Below are 26,652 nucleotides of genomic sequence, written 5' to 3' on the forward strand. Positions count from 1 at the left end.
ATCTTGGGACTCTCGAGAGGCGTGGGCCATTTCTCATGCTTGAAAAATTCGTCGAGATTATTTACCCTGGTCTACATCCTCGATGTGTCCTGCCATGAATCATTTTCACGAATTTTCAGCAGTGTCTGCCGAAGAAGAATTTATTATTAATTAAGAATGATTTTTAATACAATAGTTTTGGATAGAAGCCATCTGTATCAATTAATAATTCAATAACACAGGACAAGTTGAAAGTCAACAGAACCCGCACTATAAATTTATTTAAAGACATTTTCCGTTCAACAGTGCGTATAACAATAATTGACCCAACTCCGTAATGGTCCACTCCAGTGGCTAACAGAGCAAAAAGGCTTATCCCCAGCGAAAGGGTTAACCGGTAGTCCCCTGCAACCTTTAAACCGAAGTATGAGATTACAAGACCGTAGAACCACGTTTATTCGAGCTCTGGACGACAGGGTTTTAGCAAGACGATTATCACAATGGGTGTAAAATCTACACCGTAGATGAATATAATAGTACCAGTGATCCTGGTTGTTCATAGTCAGAAATATGGTAAATGGATCGGTATTAGAAGCAGCACCATCGGTTCGTTTAATCAGGAATTCGAGAAGAGTTCTATCTGCTACTGTCTCCCCCATGGTGCTGCTTCAAGACTACTCGGTTTCACAAATGGGGGGTACGGGAGATTTAACCAGTGATCGCTAATGATCACGCCCCTAATTTCCGATTGGTAGAATAAGTGGATTAAGTGTAATGACTCCTAGTGTTTCCAGCTGGGTGGATCTCCCCTTGCAGATGGTAACGAAGGATTGGGTGTTTACTGTCTTTGCAGCTAGTGATGCGAAATGATGCACTTATGTATACAATAATTTTGCGTTGTCCTAATTTTCGAACGGGTTTCCAGTGTCTTGGAACGTCTTTTGAAATTTTTATTTCAACAATCTGAAATAATAAGTCACCTGAATTTTGGTTTTAGTCAAATTTTCGTAGGTCGGGAAGATTATACAGTTTTTAAACAATCCAGATTAGAAAATGGTATCCAGCAGGAAGCAGAAATTATTCAATCTTCTTTGTAATCTTATTAAGATTATTACAATGCATAGCATAACATCATTTTTTTCATACCTTCATATTTGTCGAATACATGCTTATGGTCTTGCTGTAGTTCATCGTTGAGTCCGTTCAACTCGAATAATGAATTTTTAAGCATTTCCATCCAAGACTCCGAAACAATAAGAACAGGTCTTATTAGAATCTACCATAATTTTTCTTCGAGTTAGAAGTCTATGAGGATTTTGGAATTACCAGCTGCAAAAATAGTAACACAACGATCCACAAGAGGATCGCACTACATTTTCTCGATTTACAATAAGCTGTTGCTTCCACCGGCAAATGCTACCTTTATGGGGATTCCCCATAGTGGAGGAGCTTTGTTAGCAGGGAAGAGAGAGAATGGTTCTGCTCTGTGAAACTTCGGATTAAAGGTTGATCGCGAAATATTTCTCAAGAATGCGTTTTCGATGCGATGTATCGTTGAGCCTGTTAACCGGGCGATTATTCGACCATAAGCGCCTGTATAGACGTAATTATTGACGAATAAAATCAATCCGATGAATATTACGCTGCCGGTGAGCGCAGATACAATATATAGTTTATACTATTACAGATATTATATGTTACAGTTGACTACAAGATTAATTAGATAAATAAATGGAACAAATCGCCGCGAGGCGACGCAGATTACTCGGACGAGTTTAACTCGTCCATCCCGGTTAACAGATATCGAACGTCTCGCTTTCCGTTATGGTTTTCTCCTAATCTCCCGTACACAGACAATTTATCATTCGTGCAACCCTACGTCGAGGAAGCTATCAAGAGAAACACAGAGAGAGAAAGAGAGAGAGAGAGAGAGAGATTATCGTAACTAACTGCCGATTACTCGGTAACAATGGCGACGCCCGTACATACGAAGTCTGTAATCGAAATGCTTTATATTTTTACACCGAAACAGAAGCAGTATAATAACGTACAATAAACAATAAACAACAATGTCCTTCCATACGCAACCTCAAGAATGAAGACAAATGTTAAATTTTTATTTTTACAACAACAGCCCACTATCACTTCCGATATCTGAGCTATACTCGAGCGTATCTCGTAAATAGTTTGAGAACTATCTAAGTAGGATATTTAAAGAAAGAGAGAAAGAGAGAGAACAAAATGTCGGCTAGGGATTCATTTTTCAATCGACTCACAAAACCACCGATTTTACCGATTACACAATATTTCTACTTCCGATTCCGATCAATCAAAACCACACGCAGTTGTATTAATGATAACGACACGACAGTTCGCTGGTGATAGGTATCATAATTTTTCGCTGTCATTCGTTTCGCGAGTCGCTGATATGTGGACAAAAACGCAAAAACAGAGAGAGAGAGAGTGAGAGAGAGAGAGAGAAGAGAGAGAGAATGGAGAAAAACGAAAAAATAAAGGGTGAACGGGTACCTGACATTTCGGGTTCGGGTTGAGATCCCGAAGGTTTCTAAAGTTCGGGTGCCCGAAATTGCAGTCGGGTGGAGTCGAGTTCGATGATCCCAAAAATTTATAATCACACGAGTATATGACGCTTTTCCATGACCTTCCAATCTAATTTTACATTTGAACTTTTCGAGATCGCCGATCCAAAGGCTCGGGTACCCGCACGCCTCCAGAACCAATTCAAACGATTTCGAACGGCCAAGATGGCGGAGAAATAGTCAAAAGCGAAGTGTATCGCGACTCACAAGTCTGTCCGGATGCTATAATGTGTCACTGTGCTCCCGTCTGTCGTACGATTATTTCTTTCGCGTGATCGAATTCATTGAAGAGAATCAAAAAAGAAAAAAGCGTGAAACACCGATCGGTACCAAAGAAAAAAAAAACGAAGAAAGAAGAATACGAGTCTCGAATACTGATCCGTTTACTTCGTAAGGAAACATTGTACATATGTATTTAAGATAGCTGTATATAAATATACACATCACACACGCGCGACACACGAGTATACTCATAGACGTAAAAACAAAACGCAGGAAGGTTTCAACGTGCTGTCTCGAACAGTCAAAATTCGAACCGTTTCCAGACCGTTATTTATTGTACCCTTCACTTACATGGTTGGTTCCCGTCGGCACTCGTAAATAATGGCGGAACACCCGTTCTACCAGCCCCTTCGTCACTCCGCATTCGCGAAAAACAATCGCGCAATTTATTGCCGTCCATTCGACGACATTTTTCAATATTCAAATCGCCCGCGCAAAAGTACACAATAGCCTACGCCTACGGTGTTGGCACTTGACCCACCTTGCTGGTTTCGCGTCAATTTCTTTACAAATTATTTCTATTACAAAGACATTTTATTATAAGAATGTGCAAGATAAATTGAATCTGCTTACTTTTATGAAGCAGCACACATTTTTAAATGACGCACTTTACTATGTTCCATTACCTGGATCCGATTTTCAAATTGTAAATGTTCCGTTTACAACGACTGACTTGAATATATTGTATTTAATGGGGAGATTAATCTGTCCCTGAGAATATAAAATACGTCCACAAAATAATAAATAAAAGAGGATGCAAGAGGATCCAAGTATCGGAATGATAGTTGAAAAAGTTCGCCATTCTCGAGGGGGTGCCGATTTCGAACCGAACGCGTTGTCCAACTGTTTCCGTTCGAAAATGACACAATCCGCATACCTTTGTGTTGGTGTTCAGAGCTCGAACAGTACGTATGACAACCTTCCGCGTGACAGCATCGGCGACCAATTAAAGAAACGCCAATCACAGTTCGGGATCTAGATTTGAAAAAAAAAGAAAATGGCAGTCGGTTAATTGGCGGTCGATGTTGGTCATCGAAATTCAAGATCCGTTACGGGGATCATGGAGCGTGAATTACACCGAAAAAAAGAAAGAAATTTCCGTTTCTACCTGTCGGGTAAGTTTCGATGATGATAATTATTATCCCCCGGGGACGGATTCGCATGGCGTACGAATAGTTGCCGAGTTTCTTAAAACCATGAATGTACGTAATACCTCAGAGCCATTACGATAACGATACGTAAATTAACGAAAGAATTTTGTGATCCGCGGTGTATCGTAGATTATTGCCGAGACAGTGGTAATTTCATACGACAAATAATGAGATATATACGAACGCGTGTATTTATGTACGTCGACGAAAAAAAATGTTCGAGCCACGGCAGCACCACAAAACTTACGTTCTTTACCCCTTTGTACAACTTCCGTCTTAACTCGAAACATTCGATAGGTATCGATCTATCTGATTTTCTGTGCACGCGCGCTCGCGCTCGCTACTCCATTCGATAATTGCCGTTGCTATACAAGATGTCCGAAAATGTTGTACTTCCTTGAAAGGGGTGATTCCTCAGGCCATTTAAAGCAAGCTTTTCCTTAAGGGGTTAGACTCGTTTCTAAGATTGCTAGGGTGCGGGATGCGCCTTCTCATTTCTCGATAATGCGAGGATGGGGTTTTTCAGTAGTCAAAAGCGTTACATAAAAGATCAATCTAGGCCGCGATTGCCCTCAAAAGTCCGACTTTTACGTTTACGAAGCGTAATTTGCATTACTCGGCAGCATGTAGCTGTCGCAGCTTTATCAAAATAGCTACATGCGCAGCTGTAAGCTTTTGAATAATGCAAATTACGCCTAGTAAATTTGACTATTCTTTTGACTATTGAAAACCACATCTTTGCATTGTCGAGAAATGAGAAGGCGCATCCTGCACCCTTGCAATCCTGGAATAACGAGTCTACCCTCTTAATGAATCATCCCTTTCGAGGAAGTACACGATTTTTGGGACACCCTGTATATCGATCTTCGAATTCTAACTTGTTCGTAGAGAGTAACCAAAGACTTTTGTATTATGATTCCGTGGAAAATGGGGAAAAAAGAGGAAATGGAAGAACGTTTTCTAAAATTAATTAAGGAGACCATCGACGAGCATTAAGAAATCAAATGATAGTTTATGTTTTTAAGACAGCCACGAGTTATGTCGTAAGGAAAACCGTACCGACCTGTACGTGAAAGTATACGTATCTCCGATCAAGGGAACTTTAATCTTTCGATATATCGCGCGAGAATATATTATCGGGGGAATTTTCTTCGAGGGCGCAATCGTTTCTCTCAAAGATTTCACGGATTTTACGGTCACGTGGCGCACGAACGCGGGCAATGGCGCGAAAATCAAAATTTTACGGGTCGAAATTCATATTTTTCACGGCTGTACACCCACGCGATCGCGTCGAGAACAAACGGAAAACACGTGTTCGATATCGGTCGAGGAAGGTTCCCCCGTTAAATAGGGCGCGTAATTTAAATAAAGGGTTTTTAATACTTCAAGTTTTATCGCAATTTTCATCGAAGTCATTTCAATGCGAAGACAGTCTTTTTCGTCTCGAAGTTGACACTACTTATTTTAATCGCGCATCGAATGCTAGGACTGTGTTCGTATTACGATAGTTGTTAGCAAATGGACAGTTTCTCGGTCGCTGGAAACAGAAAAATAAAATAATCATGGAGGATCGAATTTTTGCGCGGGGAGAGAAAAAGAATAAGAGTACATGATCGTACACGCTTACTGGGAAACATGTATATGTATTTCAAGACGTCTTTATGCAAAATTGATGAATGTTTTACGTGTACTAAAATGTTCCCTTTTAATCCTATTAAGACTTACAAAATATAAGTATTATACTTTACTTGTATATATACATATGTGATAAAAAATATATATATATACACCTGGTTTTTCATGTCATATTTATATTGTATCCTTGCTATTTCTTAATGTGAAGGTAGCCGAATCAATGAGTATGTATATTGTTTATTAAAAAAAGGACACACATCAAACGTATTCCACCTTTATTTCGCTAAATTGTCGATTCTTTTATTCGCACATTCTCGTTGAGATTTCCTGATTTATGCCAATAAAAATCCACCGATATATAGATTTACATATTATATACAATACATTCCCGTGTATGTACTTTCGCATTAACGTGCGTCGCATTTCAAGTTCACGTTAATGGTTTAATAAATCCATTCCGTTGACAACAATTACGCACACACAGTACATTTATAAACGATATTTTTTAAAATTATATATTCTTGTGTACAAAGTTCATTCGCATTTACAAAAAAGAAACAAACGACACATATATTAAAAGAATTGATACAATTTATACTAAAAAACAGTCAGGTCGTTTGGTCCGGTCGTTTGGTCCGATTTTTAATAAGTTACACTGTTTTAAAAGGGCGTTTGAACACTTTTGTGAGTCATTGTATATATATCTTCTGTATATTACTTAAAATTATATTGTTAAATTATTGAGATCAGAAAATATATAACTCGATTTTTATGTTTCCCGACAAATGCGTTCCGTTGTCCTGCAACAAAAACAACGCTTGTTTACGTGTCGTTTGTCGGTATCACATTCAATTCGGAAGCAGTACTGATACTTGACAAGGTGCTATCGCTCCAATCAGGATGGGGAAAATTTCTTGGAGGACTTGGAAGTTTCACCAGCATCCTACTTTGCATTCTGATGTCATGGAATATGTTATTAAACACCTCCGGCATACTAGAACCTGCTAGATTATTACCTAAATTCAATTGATTGCAATCGTCGGTCAAGCTGGACTTCTTCCCGAGAGTTTGCTTTCTCTGCGGTTCCAAAGATTTCTGAGTTTTCGGCATTTCTTCTGCTCGTGATTTCGTCTCGGAAAGCTTCTCCGGAGGCGAGCTTAAGTTCTTCAAACTGCGCCAGTTCTCGCTCCTTCTGTGAGCCAATGTCGAGTCCTCTTTTCCCTTGTAAGCTGAAAAAAATATTTACACTTTGATACCTTATCGAAATCCGGGAGAATACCTTGGGTATTGTAGGCCACTTTCAGTTATATCTCTTTTCTCATAAAAAGTAGCTTGACTGACTTATTTTCCGTACATCCATAATCCTTGTAAGAAGGCAACAATGTGTGCGAGGATTCCCCGTAAGGTAAGCTAACGAACTCCAAATTAGTAGAGTCTTTAGCCGGATGGTCCTTGTTGGTCTTCGTCCGCTTCTGTTCCATATTCCCGATATGACTCTCCGAGGCAGCTATGATCTTCTCAGGTTTTCGGATAAATCTCCGGTGATCCATATTTTTGGGTGGTTCGTGGCCTACGGTGGACAAAGATACGTCGGAAACGTCGTGCCAAGAAGTAGGCATGTTTGATTCTTGGGAAGATGAAGAAGTTGGTGAGGAAGACGCGTGACCTCCGTGTACCAATGAAATTTGATCATTGATGCTCTCTTTTTGAGCGTATGTGATTAAGTTGCTTAGTTGATCCGCAATTTGACTTTGCAACTCCCTAGAAATGTTTAAAGATTATTTTTCACTTGAAGCTACGCATTGTAACATGCAGCTGATAGAGTTCAACTAACTTAATCGAATTCCTAAGTTCGGCCAACAGTGAATCCTTGTGCGAACTCAACGCCGACAGCTTATCCTTTTCAATAGTCAACAATTGCACTTTCAAGTGCCTCTGCCTCGCAAGCTCCGACTGCTCGGCACAGCTCGTTCTCAAATTCGCTATAACCTGTTGCGAAAATTCTTCGTTCTTGATCCCCTCTCTTAACTCTGTTATTGTCTTTTCCCTAGACTGCGCTATCTTTTTCGCCTCCTCCAGTTCTTTCTTCAATGTTTTTATAATCGTTTCTGCATTTAAATGCATTTCCCGAGCTTCATTTAACAGTGTATTTTGATTCATAACTTGCCTATTTAAAATAAGATATTTCTAAAATTTCACGTTCAACGATAAAACGATTCGACACTGTAGACATTTTTCAAATATACCGTTTTAAACAGTCACGCTCTTCTCGCAACGCTTCGCACATGGCATTCATTTCTTTGGTTGTGTCTTCCAATTGAATCGTGGTTGCTTCCAATTTCGAACGGAGCTCTGCAGCTCCTGTATCCTACAAGTTAATATTTTTTTAAATATACAGTAAACAAGTATAATTTTTCATTGACCTTCCATAAACACACCATGGTAAACGACTTTCCAGAGTCTGCAGATAGTTTAAGCAACACTTGCTCCATATGAGTTAAAATCTTACTGCCTTGGTCATCTTTTATTGAGTCCTCTAATTCTTTCATTAAAAACCCTAAGGTGCGAACTGGATTGAACGCACCGTATCTGTCGATAGAATCAAATATTCCACTGCATTGAATACTTCTATCAATAACCAAAACAGATTTGGCAGAGCTTGGCAATGATGTAGTCGACGGATTTGAAGTACGCGGTGTGCTTTTAGTCTGCTCTTCCAGTTTCTTTTGCGAGACTGATTGTTTAATTGGGATCTCGTCCAAATGTTTAGGCTGCGTGAAACAGATAAATTAATCATCCAATGGTTTCTTTTGTAATTTACATGAAAGAAAAAGTATGAACACTCACATTGTTCCTTTGATTATTTAAAGATTGCTTTTTGGTATCTTTAGCATCAGATCTGTTTTTTGTCGGTCTTGTGACAGGTGTTCTTGCTACAATGTGCTGCAGGGTTTGCTCCCTTAGAACCCTGCCCCAACTCGAATGTGATTCGGAGCTATTGCCAGGTTTCCTTTTTTCCTCTACACCCTTGTGACTAGTCGGATTGTTGCTAACCATTGTAGATGTACGTTTACGTCCCTTTGTTTTTACAGTAACTTCAATCAAGGTGTTACAATTATCATATACAACCAGACCTTCTGAAGGCGCCTCGGAGGTGGGCTACAAACACGCAAACATACTTTATAATTACAGAATATCCACTTTTAAATACATACAATACTTTGACAATATGCATTACCGAAAGTTCCTTCCTCTCAACGATATTTTTGTTGGACCTAGTGGTGACAGTTTTACATGAACCGTTTCCCTTACTGCTCATTATGCTAAAACATTAAAAAGTCTAGTTTTATCTAGCCTGATCTAGCCGTAAACAGTCCGAAAATCGACGAGTTTTCGACCGTTACGATCCACCTAACCTAACCCACTCTGTGAACTCACGTCCATCATATACAATCATATACCAGAAAACTCACCGTAATATGCTATGGTGTTTGCCAGCATATTTACCCTGGCGCTTATAATATATATTCTATCCGTACGTGTTAAATAATTTAACATCATTATTTTTTGCCTAGGTATTGTATGGTAAATTCTTAGCCAGTGTTTTAATGTAAATTCAAGCTTTTATGTGTAAATTCAATGCTAAATTTGGAATTTTTATTTTCAACTTATCAAATTATCGCGCGCGCGTGCAATTACTTGAAATCGTATAAACGCGCGCTTAGGAACTTCCTACTTCGACGTTACGATTCAAACAATCGCACGGCGTCTTTCCAAATAAATTCTTTATGAACGTAAGGCAGACAAATAATCAATATAGAAGTTCGTGTTAAAATTTTATTTACAAATTATATAATATGAAATAGAATATGAATATAATATGAAATTACACATTTGTATAGAGAAATCTGCTTTTTGTTTAAATCATACAGTGTGTATTGCCATTACGGTATTTAATTACATGTTCTATATTATTTATTGAATTTTCCCAGTATATTACAAAGTTCGTTTCTATGCTCTCCCAAGATACTGTAAAACTTATCAAAAAATAGTTTCGCATTTCTATATATATAGTAACTCGTAGGACACGTCCTTGAGTCTTTTTGTCTGGAACAGTTTGTTTCGGTACATTCCCGCCAATATAGCTGCCTCAGGGCTCTGCAACCATCTGCAACCTCATCATAGATACGTTACTGTTTGTCGCGCATGCGCGTGAAATCTTGCACTTTCCTAACATCACTGGTTCGAATTTAAAAAGATGTTTTGAACCAGTGATGTCAGAATCGTGGGAAGTTTCTTTGAACACTTTTGATTTGTTGTTTGTTCGTCATATAATTATTGTAATGACTAGACTGCGGATCTTTATGCATTTATAGCAAAATTGAGTACGTGAAATACAAAACTGTTCGAAACTTTTCAAAGTTAAAGATGTCATACATGCATGATTTCTCCTTGTTTGACACGTAATCGGCTCCGAATTCGAGACCGTGGAAAAAACTTGCCTAGCCGTATATTCGACGTCGAAACTCCGAGCATAAGAACGCTCACGTGTTTGGCGTTTTCCAATGCTCAGCTGTACGGATTTGATATCGAACAGAGGTGAATGTAATCGATATAGGTAAACGTCGCGCCGCACAGTGGTCCAAACTGCCGATTTAGGAGTGCAAAAGTCAAAAAACCAAACATGAAGTAGGCATTTAATACTGTTTCTTACATCAACACATATGTCTGTAGAAGCTGAAATCGACAATATTACTTCTCAAATCAATTATTGTTAAGTGTGGCATAGGTTGAAAGTAGCAGTATGACAAGTACATCGATATAAAGGACATCCTTTTCAACTCTTATTTATTGTCTAGAACGATAATATTGATTTCTAATTATAATAGCCGTGTTCAGAAGCATTGGGAAGATATGAAAAAAAATATAAAACAATTTTTCGGAAATGTTTAAGTAATGTTCCTCAAGGAAGTATTAAGAAATTTATTTTTTAAGTTTGTTGTAGGAAATATTAATGATATTCGCCCGTATTCGCGCTAATTTTTGCATCAATATTAGGAATGGAATATGTAGTTTATGGTTTCATCAAATTTATTAGCAGGAAATTGCAGATTAGCAAGTCATTTTATTTTCTCTGATACAGTTCGATGACGAGTGCGCGTGGAACGAAGAGGTTTTAAGAAATTCATTTCTTAAGTTGGTAGGAAATACTAACGATACTCGCCCGTATTCGCGTTAATTTTTGCATGAATATTAGGAATGAAATATGTAGTTTATGGTTTCATCAAATTTATTTGTAGAAAAATGCAGATTAGTAAATTATTTTATTTTTTCTGGTACAGTTCGATGACGAGTACGCGTAGGACGTACATATATAATAGACGTACTATTATAATAATATATAATAGACGATTAATAGACGTATTAGGCAATAATGTGCAAAGAATGCCTGGTGTTGTGGCATTGTTGTTGGAGGGCCGATTGGCAGTTCTTTTTGCGAGTCGTAGAGAGCGTAAACAAAAAGAGATTGATTTTCTATTATTATGGGCCTTCCACATGAATGTTTCCCATTCTTATTGTGTCGAAGAGATCGTTAACAGCTTGGATTGTGTTAGGTTGTATAATTATATCTAATTAGATGTAAATATAATAGTATAACTAGATATAAATATTGTTTTGTTTTTATTTTTATTATTATTGTGTTTTTTATATGTATTATTATTGTTGTTGTCGTAAATTTCATTTCTAAAAATTATACTTTTGTAAAAAATGAAGAATTGTGCACAAGTTTTTCTTTTCTAACACTGTACATTAAAACTGGCATTATAAATTGAAATATGTTGCTTCCTCTTTGCTATATTTTAAGAAAAAAAGATATTTCAAAAAACTTACGGAACTCAATTAGCCTTCTTTATACTTATCTAATGTGTATAGAATACATGTAACACAGAATTATCGATTATTAGAAGCGTTTAGACTTTTGCACTCCTAAATCGGCCGTTTGGACCACTGTGCGCCGTGGTCGCGCCGATCGCGTGTGTACGAAACACACATAGACCGTCGCGAGGGGCATCCTTCAAAATCACGCTCTGCCGTTCCCGGCTTTTTTTTCCCACAACAGCACCGTCCGTTGGTGTCCTGAACGTCGGTAAAATTAAATCGGTAATTTCGAATTCCCCACTCCGTTCTTCCTCTATTAAAATCATTAATAACAGTCACAGTGGTAACAGTATATATACATAGTGGTATACCTCGTCTGTGATAGTGGGTTCTGTTTCCTGCTAAAGATGATGTAGGTTCTGTTCCATGCTAAAGATGATTTTAGGAGCTGTTCCAGGCTAAACGTGATGCCGTGATGCGTAGACAAAAGTGGCGCACGGTCAATTCCCGGGCGTGAGCAATCCAATCTTATATACTGTTATATTGCATGGCATGGCGTGAAATGCACGTTTATATACATATATAGGTTAGTGTTGTTCAGTGTTGTTGCAACATGTTAAATAATCGGTGTATATAAATAACATGACACAAAAAAGTTTACCAATTTTGTATCCGAAGTTCTTCCATTGTATTATTCAGTTTACTATAAAATGACGAAGCTTGCGTGATCGGCACGTTGCGGACTTAAAAACACAACGATTCGTTATTAGTAATACCGGTAAAAACATTCTGAAGGAAAAATGTTGAAAACGTGCTGCACCTCGTTCTACAGAGTTAAACTGCAAAAGGTGAGATTGATCTTTTCGTTTTACAATGACAACACACGATAACATAATAATAATAATGTATTTCTGGTTATAGTATCCGTGGAGTCAACCATCGAGTGCATACTCCGAATTATTAACACAAACAACGGTGAAAGGCATCGATGAAAAAGGTGACCTTTGTAAAAAGGAAAATGAATTGTTAATAGAAGCAAATGAAACTAATAAACTGGATTTGAAGAAGTAAGTATAATTATTATTAACCTCTCTGTTTACAAGAAGCAGGTATATGATAATTGATTTCCTTCTGGTATAGGTATTTCAAAGAGTCACAAATTAAAACACTAATATCCCATTTGTCTACAAATGAAGCTGTCAAGCCTGTGGAAGAGTTGTTACTAACAAATAAGGTTGAAGTCGATACAACAAGTTCGCCTACCAAAATAGCTACAAAGAAACAGAAGTCAGAGCGAAGCAGAGTTAGAGTAACACCTAAGATAAAGAACTTGGAGGTACAAAGGATATTCACTATTTATATTCAAAGTTCGTACTCTGAGGAGATTCAAGGACACGAGTACCTGAATATAAATCTCTTTTTGTCATTACTCAATTATTGATTGTTGATATAAATTTACTAATAACAAGTCCCGATTATACTATATTTAGGATTACGATTGTTCTGCAGTTTTGTAATTTCATTAATTGCTTCAGATGGTAAAAACAACGCTAGCAGTTCACGTTGGTCCTACTATATTAAGTTGGTCGTTCGTAGACTGTAATTTTAATCTGTTAGATTGGAACTGGCACGTTTGGTCAGGTGAGAAGGTCAAGAGTCGTACGTTCGATTTACTTAATTTAGTGAGTATTTTGTCTATCTCTACCTGAAAACACAGTCGAGCATAAGTATTTAATTTCTGATTTTGTAGTAGGTACCGAGTATAGTTCAAACTTTGCCTGAAGCTGATGCATATGTAATGGAAGATGTTCAAATTCCACACAAGGGAAACAAAAATATCCAGAAATTGCTTACCCAACAACAACTGGCTGCTTCGATAATGTCTTGCATCTTGGTCAGAGACAGTACGTTTATGCTCTGCCATTAACATTGCTTTTATGCCAGTAATAGAACATTAATTATTAGACTGCTGGTTATATGAATATTAATTATATACCATATTTACCATTTTAGGGCTATCGCCTCAATCATCAATGCCATCACCATCACCGTTACCTTCGTCGTCGAACAAAATATACGTATTGAATACTCACTCGACAGCGCACTGGTACAATCTGTTCGTCGGAAATGAAATAATATCAACCGACTATGCTATGAAAACACTGTTGAATAGTGAGGACATAGCGCAAACCGATAAACTCTATGCATCCATGAACACGGAGCTTCTGGACAAGTATACGAAGGCGGAAGTCGACAAACGAGAACAAATTAATTGGTCTCTGTTAAAGGCTCTATTGTTTTTACGTTTAGCGAAAGGTAACAATACCAAAAGGCGGGACTGATCGATTAAGGTCTAGTATTTTCCAATTTCGTATCTTGTTACTGTAAATAAATTCGGTAATGTAACTGTTAAAGATAAGAATAAACTGATTGACATTGTATTTAATGAAACATCTCATTTACAAAAACAACAGCTTCGTTAAAAGAATCGGAGAAACGAAAGCGATTCCTAAGATTGACTCGGGAAGCGGTGGCCAGTCTTGCCAAGGATCGAGACGGAGAAGCTAGGAGCTTGCGTACGGAGTAACACGTGATGGGTGTACAGGTCCATTCATTTATTATATATTAATTTTCATTATGCTATCTATTCATAGTACACTGTACGTCTAATGTTTCTCGCTTCTCGAATACGAACTCGCCTCGGGCAAATAAACAGACAAGTAAACGTTTTCATCGCAATGTTAGGCGGCGAATAAAATCGCGGGTCCGCCAAATATTTATATTTATATAATATGTATATATATAATGTTTGCACGCACCATCATATGGACACCATATTTGAGTAAGTATACGAGAGCAAGATGTCAGAGTAGTGACTGTTTCGTGAACATATAGTCAACGAATTTGTACGATCAACTAAAAGTACGGTACTCGCACGGTATCTCTGCGCCGAAACTGGGTGAATCGTCAAATCAATGTGAGGCTCGTCGGAAAAAGAGAAAAAAAAAGGAATAGTAAACGCCGCTACTTAATCCGGCAGTGATGCTGTATAAGAAGCTTTGTAGCTACATACGTATCGTCGTCTAATCGCGCACGGGTCAAGCACACCGTGTGGTTCTTCGCCGAAATTTTATCCTTTTTTTCTTTTTTGCACATCGACACAGCGCTTGCACGTGGCAACATGTTCAAACGGGAACCAAGGAGAAGACGTTCATCGACTCACCACGGAAACGTGAATGAATTAGTATCCCCAATTAGTCTAATATATATGTGTAACTCGAGACTGCCGATGTTTCATGAACCGAATATCAAAATTGTAATCGATCGAAAGATTGGGAAACTTTGTTCCTTTTTTTTGTCAAGGGTTCGAAGGAGACGACACTCACAGTGCTTATCAGCCGGTATCATAATATATATTTTATTACGATAAATCAATAGGACCATGTTTTCCATGGACAACTGTGCAAAGAGGACAACGGCGTATTAAGTTCGCGTTAAATAAGCAGCCGTCAGTGCGTTAGTGTTATTCGTTTTACCATAAATGCATAAAATCAGCAGTCTGTAAGATAGACACATAGGAATCGGTAGTATTCGGTAGCAACGGGGCCGTGTACTCTTTTCTGTTATAAACTAAGAACAATTTAAGCAACGATACTTTTTTTATCATTTTCAGCGTCTATCTGATATGGCGGCCCGAGACACGGCCCGATTGAAGCCTCATAATTCGTGGTACAGGAAAACGGAAAGCAACTCGCTAAAATAGAATAATTGAATCTCGATTCTCGCGCTCGCGTTCCCCGAGAATGGTCCAATCAAAGAATTCCCGATGCTCTTTCATCCCGTTTACCGTTCTCTCGCGTGACCACTTGGATAATCGTGCCAATGAATCGACCAACGAAAAGCATCAACCGCTATACGTTTCCTCTTTCTTTGTTTTCTTTTTCTTTCTGTGTTTTGACGGTCGTTATACCTCCCCAACTGCCAAACGGACTACGGATTCACTAAACTGTCGTCGACATGACAGTGTACGCTATACAATAAACTATATCGTGATTGCACACGCGCCACTCTCTCGCGTTTTTTTTTCTTTTATAATCTGTTTTATCATCTCGCAATCGCATCGCTGCCAGGTTAACGCAATTTATAATTATTAAAGTAATACCCGATCAGACCAGCTGGAAACGAGTCTCGACATATATATGTATATCGACATATCTAATATATAATTCTGTGTATATATAATATATCTATATGTATATATACGTATGTGCACGTTTTGTTTTTTTTTTACGCTACAACACATCGTGAAACGGAAAAAACGTTAAGTACGTTAGAATAATTACTATCTTCATTATCTTCTTTTTTTGTCGTTTCTTTCTTTGTTTCGCGGTTTCTTCTTTGCTCCATCTTTTCTTCTTATAGTTTACAACACGTGTTTTTTTGTTTTTTCTTTTGTAACTCGAGAGAGAGAGAGAGAGAGAGAGAGAGAGAGAGAGTGAGTGAGTGAATCAGTATGTATGTGTGTGAAAGAGAGAGAGAGAGAGAGAGAGAGAGATGAAGTGAGGACATTCTTAGAAGCGTATACATGTATAAAATCTAACCAGCTTAAAACGTACATACATCTCTTGTGGACCGCGCACCGGGGAGCGATATCACCAGCTCGCTCGTACGTGCGAAATTGATGCGGCTTTTATTGCGAGACCGTCGCGGATCGGAACAGGGACAGAAAAAAAATCGCGACGATCCCGGTCGAAGTTATTGTTATGCGATCGCGAATGTACGGCCGTTTTGGCCGGTAGACACGCAGAAGTCTTTACGGTTACAACACTGAATGATTTGATATCGAAAATCCGCGGCCTGCCTCGTCGACGCACGATCCGAATCGGCAACCATAATCTCCCAGAAAATGGTACACGATTCCTTCAAATTGATCATAAAGATCGCACTGTGCGTGCGACCCTACCCCCACTACCGTAACGAGTTGCCAGCCAATGAGACGAGCCGGAACAGCCTCCGCTGCTCCCCAACGTCTCGCTGTCCCGCGACCGTACGGGGGAAACAAGTTCCCGTTACCAATTCTATTAGGAAAATTGCACTAGGTTTCCGAGTCGATCGTGCAACGCGAAACAGCATGCGGCCACCGCTAACTCGCAATTCCTCTCGCAGAACACACAGAACACTCGAATGATCCACTATAGAAAGAACGGGATCGCACTCGCGAAAGCCTTTTCAAGGTGTTTGCGAATACTCGAAGCCCCTTAAAGCCCCGCCGAAGCTTCGCTTCAACACGTTCGCTACCACAGTCACGCACACGTGACGCCCGCAACTCGCAATTTAAAAGGTGGGCATATTAATTTTATACGCATAATATATAATAGTGCATAGCATAATATTCTGGGATATCATGACTATCTTCTGCTAAACTGTTTCAACATTTTATAAAGGAGAAACGTTGCATTTATTCAAGTATATTAACAATGAAGCTGAGCAACGAAAAATTGTTGGAAGCGAATTCATATTAACATAATAATAGCGTGCTAAATAGGCTTCCAGTGGACAAAGTATAAAGACTGTCGCGAACGCGACCGCGTCCATCAACCTCAATACCCTGATAGTATTACGATAGCGTAATTGCTCTGTTTCGTTCGGCAGTCGTCCTCGACCGAAGACAACAGTTTTCCCCGCACGCATACTCGCTTACAAAGTTACGTGTGCCCGTAATTATGAAAGTGGTCTAAGTCATATATTTCTTGTTTCGAGATACATAAAGAATGTTGAAATAACAAACACAATCTAACGGTTCATTTCTGGTAATATCGTAAAAATTACATTGAATTAATTTAGTTTGAAATAATGTGATGTGAAATAACTAGACTACGGATCTTTATGCATTTACAGGAGAATTGAGTATATGAAATTCAAATTCTCCTGTGTTAAAATAATTACGAGAAGAAGTAACATTCGATTTAGTTTCTATTTTTTGGAATCGATGCAGACAATTTTTATTTTGCAGATAAAGATCTGCAGTCTAGAAATAACTGATAAACTAATTTTCTTTTTTAAATTTTGGCTTAGCCCACTTTCATAAATATGGGCACACATATCGCGGGGGCATCTAAGCCCCGTCGCCGAAGGACGAACAATGGTTTCTATAAACGAAAGCTACGTATCTAACCCAGTCTTCCTCGTGTTCCTCTTCGTCTCCTTGTCTTCTCTCGGAGCACAAGGACGCCGATTTCGCACGGCGGTCTCGTCCGCTTCCTTCTTCTCTTATCACGAATTATCTAATTGTCGTGGGGGGACGGAGCAAGCGTGGACCACAGTCTCATGATTTTCTAATGAAGATATCGGTAGGTGAAAATTGGACATTGGTCGAGAAAGCAAAAAGCACGGTGCACGAACGCTCCGCTCCCGCACAGGTGTGTATCCTCTAAACATACATTAGACGAGCAAGGAACGACTCTCCACTCGGTGTACACTTCCGGATCCGGACAGGTTCTACGGGACGAGGACAGTACGAAAAGGAGCACCTGTTACATTTGTTCTGGTCCAGGTTTTACTCTTCCGAATCACAGACGAATTCCTGTTGTGTTGCATCGGACCGACCAGATCATCAACGCTAGATTTGCGGACCACTAAAAGTGACTATTTCACATTACCCGATTATTGAAATTATAAAAATTCATTTATGGAACATAATGGAATTCATTTCCTTGCCCAATCGTTTATTATATTGAAAATTACGAATCTCAATAAGTGTTGCCATTTTTTTATATATACATACCCGAAAAATGAAATTTGTCGTAAATTGAAAATATCAGAACCCGTTGCTTTTTGACGAGCCCGGCAAACCTAGTGTTAACTACGGCGTTTCAATGATAATTTTATGTTGTTGATAGTTGAATAGTTTGATTACTCAGTCACGACAGAATGCACACAATTTATTGCACGCTGATGGCTGAAACGCAATTGCAGCCGCGATGAGCAACGCGTCCTCACTTTTTATGGGCCTATCCTTCATTTTCATTGCTGTTCTCCGTGTCTATCCTCGGGACACTGTCCTTGGGACTTTTTTTCTCAGCTCAAGTTCCTTAGAACTTCAAATAATGCAACACCCACAGTCTAATTGCTATCGATAGTATTGTATTTGTCATTCTCGGAAACACGGATGAAAGCAACGAAAAAGTAGGAAAAACGTCGTGCAAAGCAATCGAACCAACTGCATTCGTTTCCCGGCAATTACAATTCTATGGATATCCGGTAACAGCGGCGCACAAGTTGCAATTAATCGAACAATCTCGCAAGACAAAGTCGCATGATCGATCGTAACGCGCGTGGGTCGCGCTAGACGTTCCGTGAAAACGGACGTCGATATTAGTGCACGCGAAGACCGGAAACAGCGTACAAGGGACAAGACGAGTTGCAGCGATGAATTATGCACGCGCGTCCCATAGATATCTCGTCTCAGGGTGGCGCGACTGCATCATTACGATTCCCGGCGTTATCATACGGTCGCATCTTTCTGTTCTTGCAGCTGCCTACGAAACGCGCGACGGTTGCCAAATGAACGTACACTGGCGTCCATAAGTAGCGACAGATGGTATGTAACCAGAGACAGTCCTAATGTTGCTGTATTCCGCATTGCTGTGTGATGTTTGACAATTATTCTTTTGTTGGTATTGTTTCTTTGGGGACTACGACCCGGTAGTCTGTGCTGCAGTTAGCTCATAGTGTGATTCGCAAATTTCTTCGAGAATTAATTAATAGCAATAATATTTGTTATATTCGTTTTCTGAATTCAAGTTGTTTGAGCTCCTTTTTCGATTTGTTAAGATTATTCAAGAAAGAAAGAAACGTTCAGATGGTTACAGTCTCTTGTTACATTTCTCTGAATGCAAATAATCCTTCATCGAAAACTTAGTAAACAGCTGCATCAAGCCCCAAAATTCATTGCTTATCAAGCAATCGCACAACCCCGTAGGTTCGCTAGAAAATCTAGCAGCGTCCGATTGGTTTCTAATACCCCCACCACGTCTCGCGTGCCATTAGCCCCGCCTCCTAACACGAGTACCTCCGTTATTGGCCTAAACGGTGCTAAATCGGATTGCGTGACGACGGAAGGAAGTCTGAGCCAACTTGTCATCTCTGCAGAACACTTATGGACGGTAGTGTACAGGTCTCTCGAGGGATCCGAGGCCAACCATCGATCAACGATCGGTTGAGGTCTCCGGATTGGAAACTGGCTCGAATGATTTGCACGGAATGGCAGCGAACCAGTGGTGGCCAATGCTTTCAAAGCACGCGATCAGCAGTGCAACTCGTCAGGCTGACCCCGGTGCAGTTCACACGGGAGCCAGAAATACAGGGTGTCCTATATTTCCGTCAAATTCTACCAAGATGCTCTATAAATAAGGAAAAATATATTTTCCAAAGTGTAGGCTCTTTGAACAAAAATATTTTCAGACTGTTGGTCGAACGAAATTGTGTCGTTCACGCTGCATGATGACATATTCCGGACATCTGCAAACTCTATTTGCGTAGATGCCAATTCCGCATTCGCGATAGCAAACATTTTGAATTAAGAATTTGTTCGGGCGTGGCGTTGAACAAGAAAGCAGCACTATTAGACTGCGGATCTTTATGCATCTATAGCAAAATTGAGTAGATGAAATTCAAAATTATTGGAAAATTTAAAAAATTGAAGATCTCTATTAAATTTGGTTGCTATCTCTTACAATCAATGCAGACAATTTTTATTTTGCATAAAGATCCGCAGTCTAAGCATTATTTATAATACTACTAATACTAACAAACCTGAAAGAAATACTAAGTTAAATAATAAATGGCAATAAAAAAAGCCTATAAGAGCCTACCAAATTTTTCCGTATTTTCTTATAAAATATGCTGGTGAAAACAGTCGAAGAAGAAAATTCGGACACCGCGGGTTCGATCGCATAATTCTGGACTCGATGGAAACACGTGGATCGCGGGAACACGTGACCGGAAGTCCTCCGAGGCTTTAGGAACCCGTCTGCCGCGACACATCGAAACCGAGACTCATAGTTTGACGTAAGTCCGCGTTGAGTGTAATGTCCCTGTGTGTGTGTGTGTGTGTAGCCACGATTATATTAAATTCATTGTCCGCTTTGGGAAACGGAACAGTTCGGCTTGATTTCACCGCTGATTACTTTCAATGACGATGACGCGAATCGGTACGAACCGTACTAGGACGAAAATTCGCCGACGACCGCGCACATGCAAATCAAGTAATAAATGACTGTGGCTCGGTCGTCATACTCGTACACACACACACACACGCACAACAACAGCCTACTAAATACGTGTACACATACGCGCGCGCACACACACATACACGCAGGCACGGATTCGCAATAAACGAAGCACACACGCACAATCGCACCGGGGATGCTTCCACACGCATACATGCATACAGAACATGCGCGAACACACACACACACGCACACATACGCCAACGTGTACACAGACAAATGGGCGACACGCAACACATGTAGGAGGAACCGCACACTTGGTTAGAGTCACATACAGTACAACTTGAACTGGGTCAAATCTACTTAAGCGTTTACACTTAATTTATCGAATGTTGTTGGCTCACAAATAAGTACTCCGTCTAAATATATCTTTTCAATTCGGTGTGCGAGAATAGTTTTCTATTTTGTGGACAGCCTGCCGCGGGATTTAACTGGCCGATTGATATGAATGTTGTGTGGGTCGAAATGAGAACGAATCATTTGAATAATGTGCAACAGGTCTTTTGATGATCTCTTAAAAAGTTCTGACGAAAATATACAATATAAAGGTAATACAGGGATCGGCGATATTTATGTTTTGCCCTGTTCATGCGAGGACAAATTACTCTAGTTCGTCTCAGATCTGAATCATCTCATTACCATTCAATGCAAGATCTTGCTCTTGGCAATACGAAACTGTCCATAGTAGATAGAGGCATATTAGACAGACAATATCCTCCGTTTGGTAATACAAGACTGCCAGCAATCGAACACAGAATTTCGTAATAAACTCATTTCCTGACAGACTCATTTTGATTTCGTTTTATATCGGTAAATGTTTTATACGATCTAGTACAGAGACAGATCAGCAATATTTATGCTTCCCTGCGTGTATGTCAAGGATTCTCATTTAAACGCACAGAAGATTCGAACAACGTTCGGCCATTAAAACCAGAGACACAATGTACATATATTTATGTATATGATAGATTGTATAGATACCTCGCGTATCTATCTCTCTCCTGATAGCCCGATTTCCTGTTCTCCTTCCTTTTAATCAGAGACGTTCATGATCGAATCGGAAGCTGCGATCGCGACGATGGATGAATCGATCTCGATCTCTCGCGCCTCCGGGATACCTCAATTCCACGATAATCATTCTCTTCTACCCGTTTTACTGGGTTTATTTTCTCCGTTTGGAAGCTGCTCGTGATGAGAGACAGCACGCGTCTCTCTTTGCGCGCGCGTGCATGAAAGGAATGAAACGCTCTGCCGAAAATAATATCACAGCCTGGAGACACGGTGGAAGACTAAGAAACCGCGGCTATAGCTTCGCAGAATTCGTAAACGTTCAATGGGGGAAAAAAATATAGCGAGATAGAGAGGAGAAGAGAGAGAGAGAAAAGTAAAATGAAACATGGCACGGTCGTTGGAATTCTGACTGAACAATTCCACGCTGCGAGACTGTCCGCGAGTTCATCCGAGTTTCGAGAAGAAAATCAGCGAGAATGGATTCGTCACGCGGCGATGACGTGGCCTCGGAAAATGATCGACAACGCAACCTTCGCTGATCAATACCACGAATCGTTGGCGCCCCTTCGATCGACGAGCGAGACGAACGCTGTCGACGATTTGAAGAATGTCTGCGGATCATTAATAATTCATGGAACATAGTAAAATCACGACTATAATTCTGTTAAGCTCTCGGGATTTTTCCTGACTGATTCATGTATGTATTTCTTTGATACTTGATCATTTTGTGACCTGGTCATTTATGAAAATAACGCGAGTCTACGACAGTGTTTTTCTCGCTCGCCTCGCGTCGCGTTTTCCCGTAAACCACACGCACTGGTCTCCTCCTCCTTCCCCCGTGATTGTGATATTATTTAGAAAGCTTACGGTTGTATATAATTGAGTGGTTCAGTCGCACAGTGAATACATAGTTCCTCGTAGTAATAAAAATGACGGTTCGGTGCCGCGAAACAAGGGAAACACGGTTTCCCTAGAGCGGCCATCGAAGAGTTCAGTTGACTAGCATTGCGCGGTCAGTTTTCGCGCAACGTTTTCGAATTCTCTGGCCATCTTCTTTTTTTTTTCAATTGTATCCGTCCCACCGCCTCCTTCCTCGTCGCATTTATCACGATGCTAAAGACGCGTAATCGCGCGTGTATAACGTGTATCGTGATACACGTGTAACAAAAATAGGTTCGATAGGTTCTTTCTTGGTCGAGTCTGTTACCAGGAGTCACCGATAAGACACACATGAACGTGCCGGAGACACGATCGTCCAGCCATCCTTTCTCGCAGGACATCGATTCTGACCCTTTCGTTCTATAGATCACTATAGCTCACTATATGGTTCACCGCATCCCGCAGGTGACTATAGTCGTCGAACGTCCTAAGCTTTGCGGCATTCTAATGGTCGCACAACATGGAACGCTCGTCGCGAAAGCGATTATTAAGACTGCGGATCTGATGCATTTATAACAAAACTGAGTAGCCGCAGTTTGAGCGTAATGGTTGAAAGATTTTCAGAAGATATTACTTTCGACCTAGTCGCATTATTAAATAAAGGAGATCGTTCTTAAGCGGTTCCTATTCCTTGTAACAAATACAGGATATTTTTATATTGCTCCTCTTTTGATCATTTTATTAGACTAATAAAATTACAAATCTTTTAATGTTCTCACTGCTGTGTAATTTGCCTACGCATTTTCGCTGTGAATACGGAAAATCCGCAGTCTCGCGATTCCAGTCACTCAGCGTAATATCTCATTGCACTTTAAAGGTCATTACAGTCATCTGACGTCCAGTCAGAAGACTATAGTTACCAAATACACAGAGCGCTGATTGCATCCTACAGTCGGCTTTAGCTACCCCCACGCACTCGTTAACGACTCTGCTTGATTTCGCCAATGAAACAGAATCATTTATTTATCTTAGCCGTTCCATCCGACAACTGGGAACCCCGCCCCCTCCCGTCATGACACCAGAATCATTCTCTTCTGATTTCACCGTGCGAGACACGCATTTTCAATGCACAAACGATAAAAATCTGCAACTGTAGATACCAGTGGGTAACTATAACATTTCAAACGAGTATAACAATTATAAACTGTAAAAAATAATCGCTGTACGATTAGCAGAACACTTTAAGCAACCGGTACGTTTTCCAAACTTTTCAAGGAACGAAAGGGTCATACCTAGACTGCGAATCTGTATGCAAAGATAAAAATGCATATTTTTAAATCCTTTTAATCGGTCCGCTGCATTAAATGGCACTTGATCAATTCATTGCATAAAATTCAAGTCATAAATACATCAAATCCGCAGTCCAGTCGAAGTAAAGAGATTCACATAGGCAAAGAGATCGATGACACGAACATCAGAAAAACACTAATCATCTGGCGAGAAAGTATGGCAGTAGGGATCGAGTCTGCGTAGCGAGAAGTAGCTGTCTATGAATTGCTTTCAATTTTTTTTTTGGTTTTCACAATGTGGTACCGTAACTCAGCGAATGGCTATGAAAATGGTGTAGTCAACGATACTATAGCTCGAAACGATCGGTATACCAAACCGTGGTGACAGGGTACTGATCCGTCGATCGAAAATATACATATATATGTATGTATGTCTATACATATATATACGTACGTATGTTTGTCTGTATGTATGTATATGTATAAGTGTAGCGATGTGCGCTGCACATCGAGCATTTCCTTTTTCTTCCACTATATGTCACTTCGTAACAAACGATATCGGTAGGCGATAAAAACTAATAACCATCGAAGAGAAACAATAAAAGTCTGTAACGGTTCAGCGCAGCCAGCATATTGTGCGCGTCTATAAACAAATCGGTTAAACAAAAAACGGTTTGCCGTAATTGTGCGCTACGGAAATATTGTATACATATTATGTATAAATACATGTAGATACGTATTTTGTTGCTGTATATATACATACACATACATATTTATATGTATATATATATATATATGTATATATATATATATTTCTCGTTCTAATACTTTCGAGTTAACTTAGCAAAGAGCAACTTCGTTAACCTAGGAACATGGGAGTAGTTGTTAGGAGAATCGTCCTGTGTTTAAATATAATTACAGAGATGGTTGGTGGTTTTCTACTGTGGGCATACAGACCGAAACGCGTGAACGTTATATTTCGAACATAATATCCCCCCTCCCGCCCTCCCTCCCCCCACCCGTGATTCTATATATTTTTTTTTGTTTTGGTTTGTCCTCTCGATTTAATAATTGTTATCCGTGTTTTATTTATTTGTTCTTTTTATCCTCGAAAATTCTAACTTAAATGCCACGTTCATCGTAGAAAATAGTTACGGTTCTCTTGTTCTGTTTAAATGTTATTAACATAGATACACTAGTAATTGCTCTAGCTTGCCTGTCGTGCTCTCTGCTCCTAATGCACCATTGAATTCGCCTAACCGCAGCATCATCGTCGTCTATGATACGCAACGTATCGTCGCGTCGTGGGAACAGACCGCGCACGACCGAATGCGTACCGGGCGAACGTTCGAAAAACGTGCGTATACATCTCTCCCGTACAATTAAGCTAATATTTCCACAATAAGCTATAATATATATGTAATAATATATTATATATCAATAAAAACTGTTCTTCTACGATGCGAAGAAAAAACATAACGGATACTGTGATCGACAGTATCGTTCGCCGCCTCGGTTCCCTTCCGAGAAAGGGAAAAATTCCGAGTGGTCTCGAAATAATTTAATTGATGGCGGGTTTTGCTGATCGTCGTCCTGAAACGTGTCTCTAGGTACAAAGAACGAATAGAATGGCAATGAAATTGTACATTGATCATTGTTTCCGGATTATAATCACCGCCCCCACCCTCCCACCCGCACCCTCAAAAAACCCACAGAACAAACGGATGGACAACAATCTCGTTCGCGAGCTATGCTCGGATGTTGCACGCACATCGAACGATCGAGTACACGACAAGATAGGGTAATACTTGTTGATCCGATGCAGTCTTTAGAGATAGAGATAGAGAGAGAGAGAGAGAGAGAGAGAGAGAGAGAGAGAGAGAGATGAGATGAGAGAGAAAGACAGAGTGATGAGAGAGAAAGAGAGAGTGTGTGTCGTGTTCCATCGGTACCGTGTGACGCGAATCATCTCGGAAGAAAACCGTGTACGTGATCGGTTAGCCTTCCTATCGTTCCCTGCTGTATGTTTGTGCATGTATACGTTTGTATGTTTATGTATGTTGAAGTTCAACTATGAAATGCTTGCGTATGTTTCGCGTTTATGCGCGGTTCCGTTTGTTTTCCTTGTGTTTTTGTACTGTTTCCATTGTGTGTACAGGTGTTCGTTTAGTGTGTGCATGTGTGTACTTGCATTTGTGTTTGTATTTGTTTTGTGTGTGTGTGTTATAGGTACAAACTTGGTAACTATTAAACGACGATCCTTATACTGGTACACGTCTAAGTGAACAGTCATTACGAAAGTCGACTTTCTGTTTGAGATGATTACTTGAAACACGCGGATGAGATTCATTTTTTTTTAAAGTGGATGTGGTACGAGTTTCTTTTTTTTTGTGTGTTAGCTTGTTTTTGTTTGTGCTCGTCCGACATTACTGTACCAAAGTCGTTTTCCGTTGGCCGGGAGCTGCGTTTTGGTACAGCAGTGCGACGGTAATCACCGGCTGCCGGACAGTTCATCGGATATCGGTCACGTTGGCTTTGCTGCCAAAGATTCTTACTAGCTGATCCTCGTAATCGTCGATATTACGCTTCATGAGTTCCATGCAAGGCCCAAGTAAGCGCTCGAAAGCTTCAACGTCCAAAACTGGAAAAATTCGTG

The 26,652-nt window shown here is 39.8% G+C and overlaps 3 protein-coding genes across 10 annotated transcripts in view; 1 reads left to right on the top strand and 2 right to left on the bottom strand.

Moving 5' to 3' along the window:
• Positions 1-4,817: 4,817 nt before the first annotated feature.
• On the bottom strand, positions 4,818-9,425 carry LOC143209611 (uncharacterized). Of its 7 annotated transcripts, none has more exons than XM_076425505.1 (8): positions 8,886-9,112; positions 8,495-8,806; positions 8,086-8,418; positions 7,894-8,015; positions 7,482-7,814; positions 6,989-7,408; positions 6,664-6,876; positions 4,818-6,602 (listed from the first exon to the last, which is right to left on the bottom strand). In XM_076425505.1, exons 1-8 carry the CDS (start codon positions 8,964-8,966, stop codon positions 6,470-6,472), a joined length of 1,947 nt encoding a protein of 648 aa, XP_076281620.1. In that variant the 5' UTR covers positions 8,967-9,112; the 3' UTR covers positions 4,818-6,469. The 7 variants fall into 7 exon arrangements, with proteins under 7 accessions (XP_076281620.1, XP_076281623.1, XP_076281622.1 ...); XM_076425508.1 differs by having other exon boundaries at positions 4,819-6,602; positions 7,002-7,408; XM_076425507.1 differs by having other exon boundaries at positions 4,820-6,447.
• Positions 9,426-10,847: 1,422 nt separating this feature from the next.
• Positions 10,848-26,652, bottom strand: part of Pka-r2 (cAMP-dependent protein kinase type II regulatory subunit) — a 38,145-nt gene continuing 22,340 nt past the window's right edge. The window contains exons 8-9 of one of the 2 annotated variants that reach the window (XM_076425525.1): positions 11,899-26,637; positions 10,848-11,785 (exon numbers count right to left, since the gene is read on the bottom strand). In XM_076425525.1, coding sequence (XP_076281640.1) covers positions 26,507-26,637 — 131 coding nt within the window. In that variant the 3' untranslated portion in view covers positions 10,848-11,785; positions 11,899-26,506. Of the gene's footprint in view, positions 11,786-11,898; positions 26,638-26,652 lie in introns of those variants that run through there. The other variant, XM_076425526.1, reaches the window with a different exon arrangement.
• LOC143209620 (uncharacterized) lies at positions 12,232-13,968 on the top strand. The gene is made up of 6 exons (XM_076425539.1): positions 12,232-12,375; positions 12,449-12,594; positions 12,668-12,863; positions 13,063-13,209; positions 13,281-13,431; positions 13,541-13,968. The coding sequence occupies exons 1-6, from the start codon at positions 12,328-12,330 to the stop codon at positions 13,867-13,869; spliced, it is 1,017 nt and encodes a 338-aa protein (XP_076281654.1). The 5' UTR covers positions 12,232-12,327; the 3' UTR covers positions 13,870-13,968.

The sequence above is a fragment of the Lasioglossum baleicum genome, chromosome 6 (genome assembly GCF_051020765.1).
Source record: "Lasioglossum baleicum chromosome 6, iyLasBale1, whole genome shotgun sequence".
NCBI lineage: Eukaryota > Metazoa > Arthropoda > Insecta > Hymenoptera > Halictidae > Lasioglossum > Lasioglossum baleicum.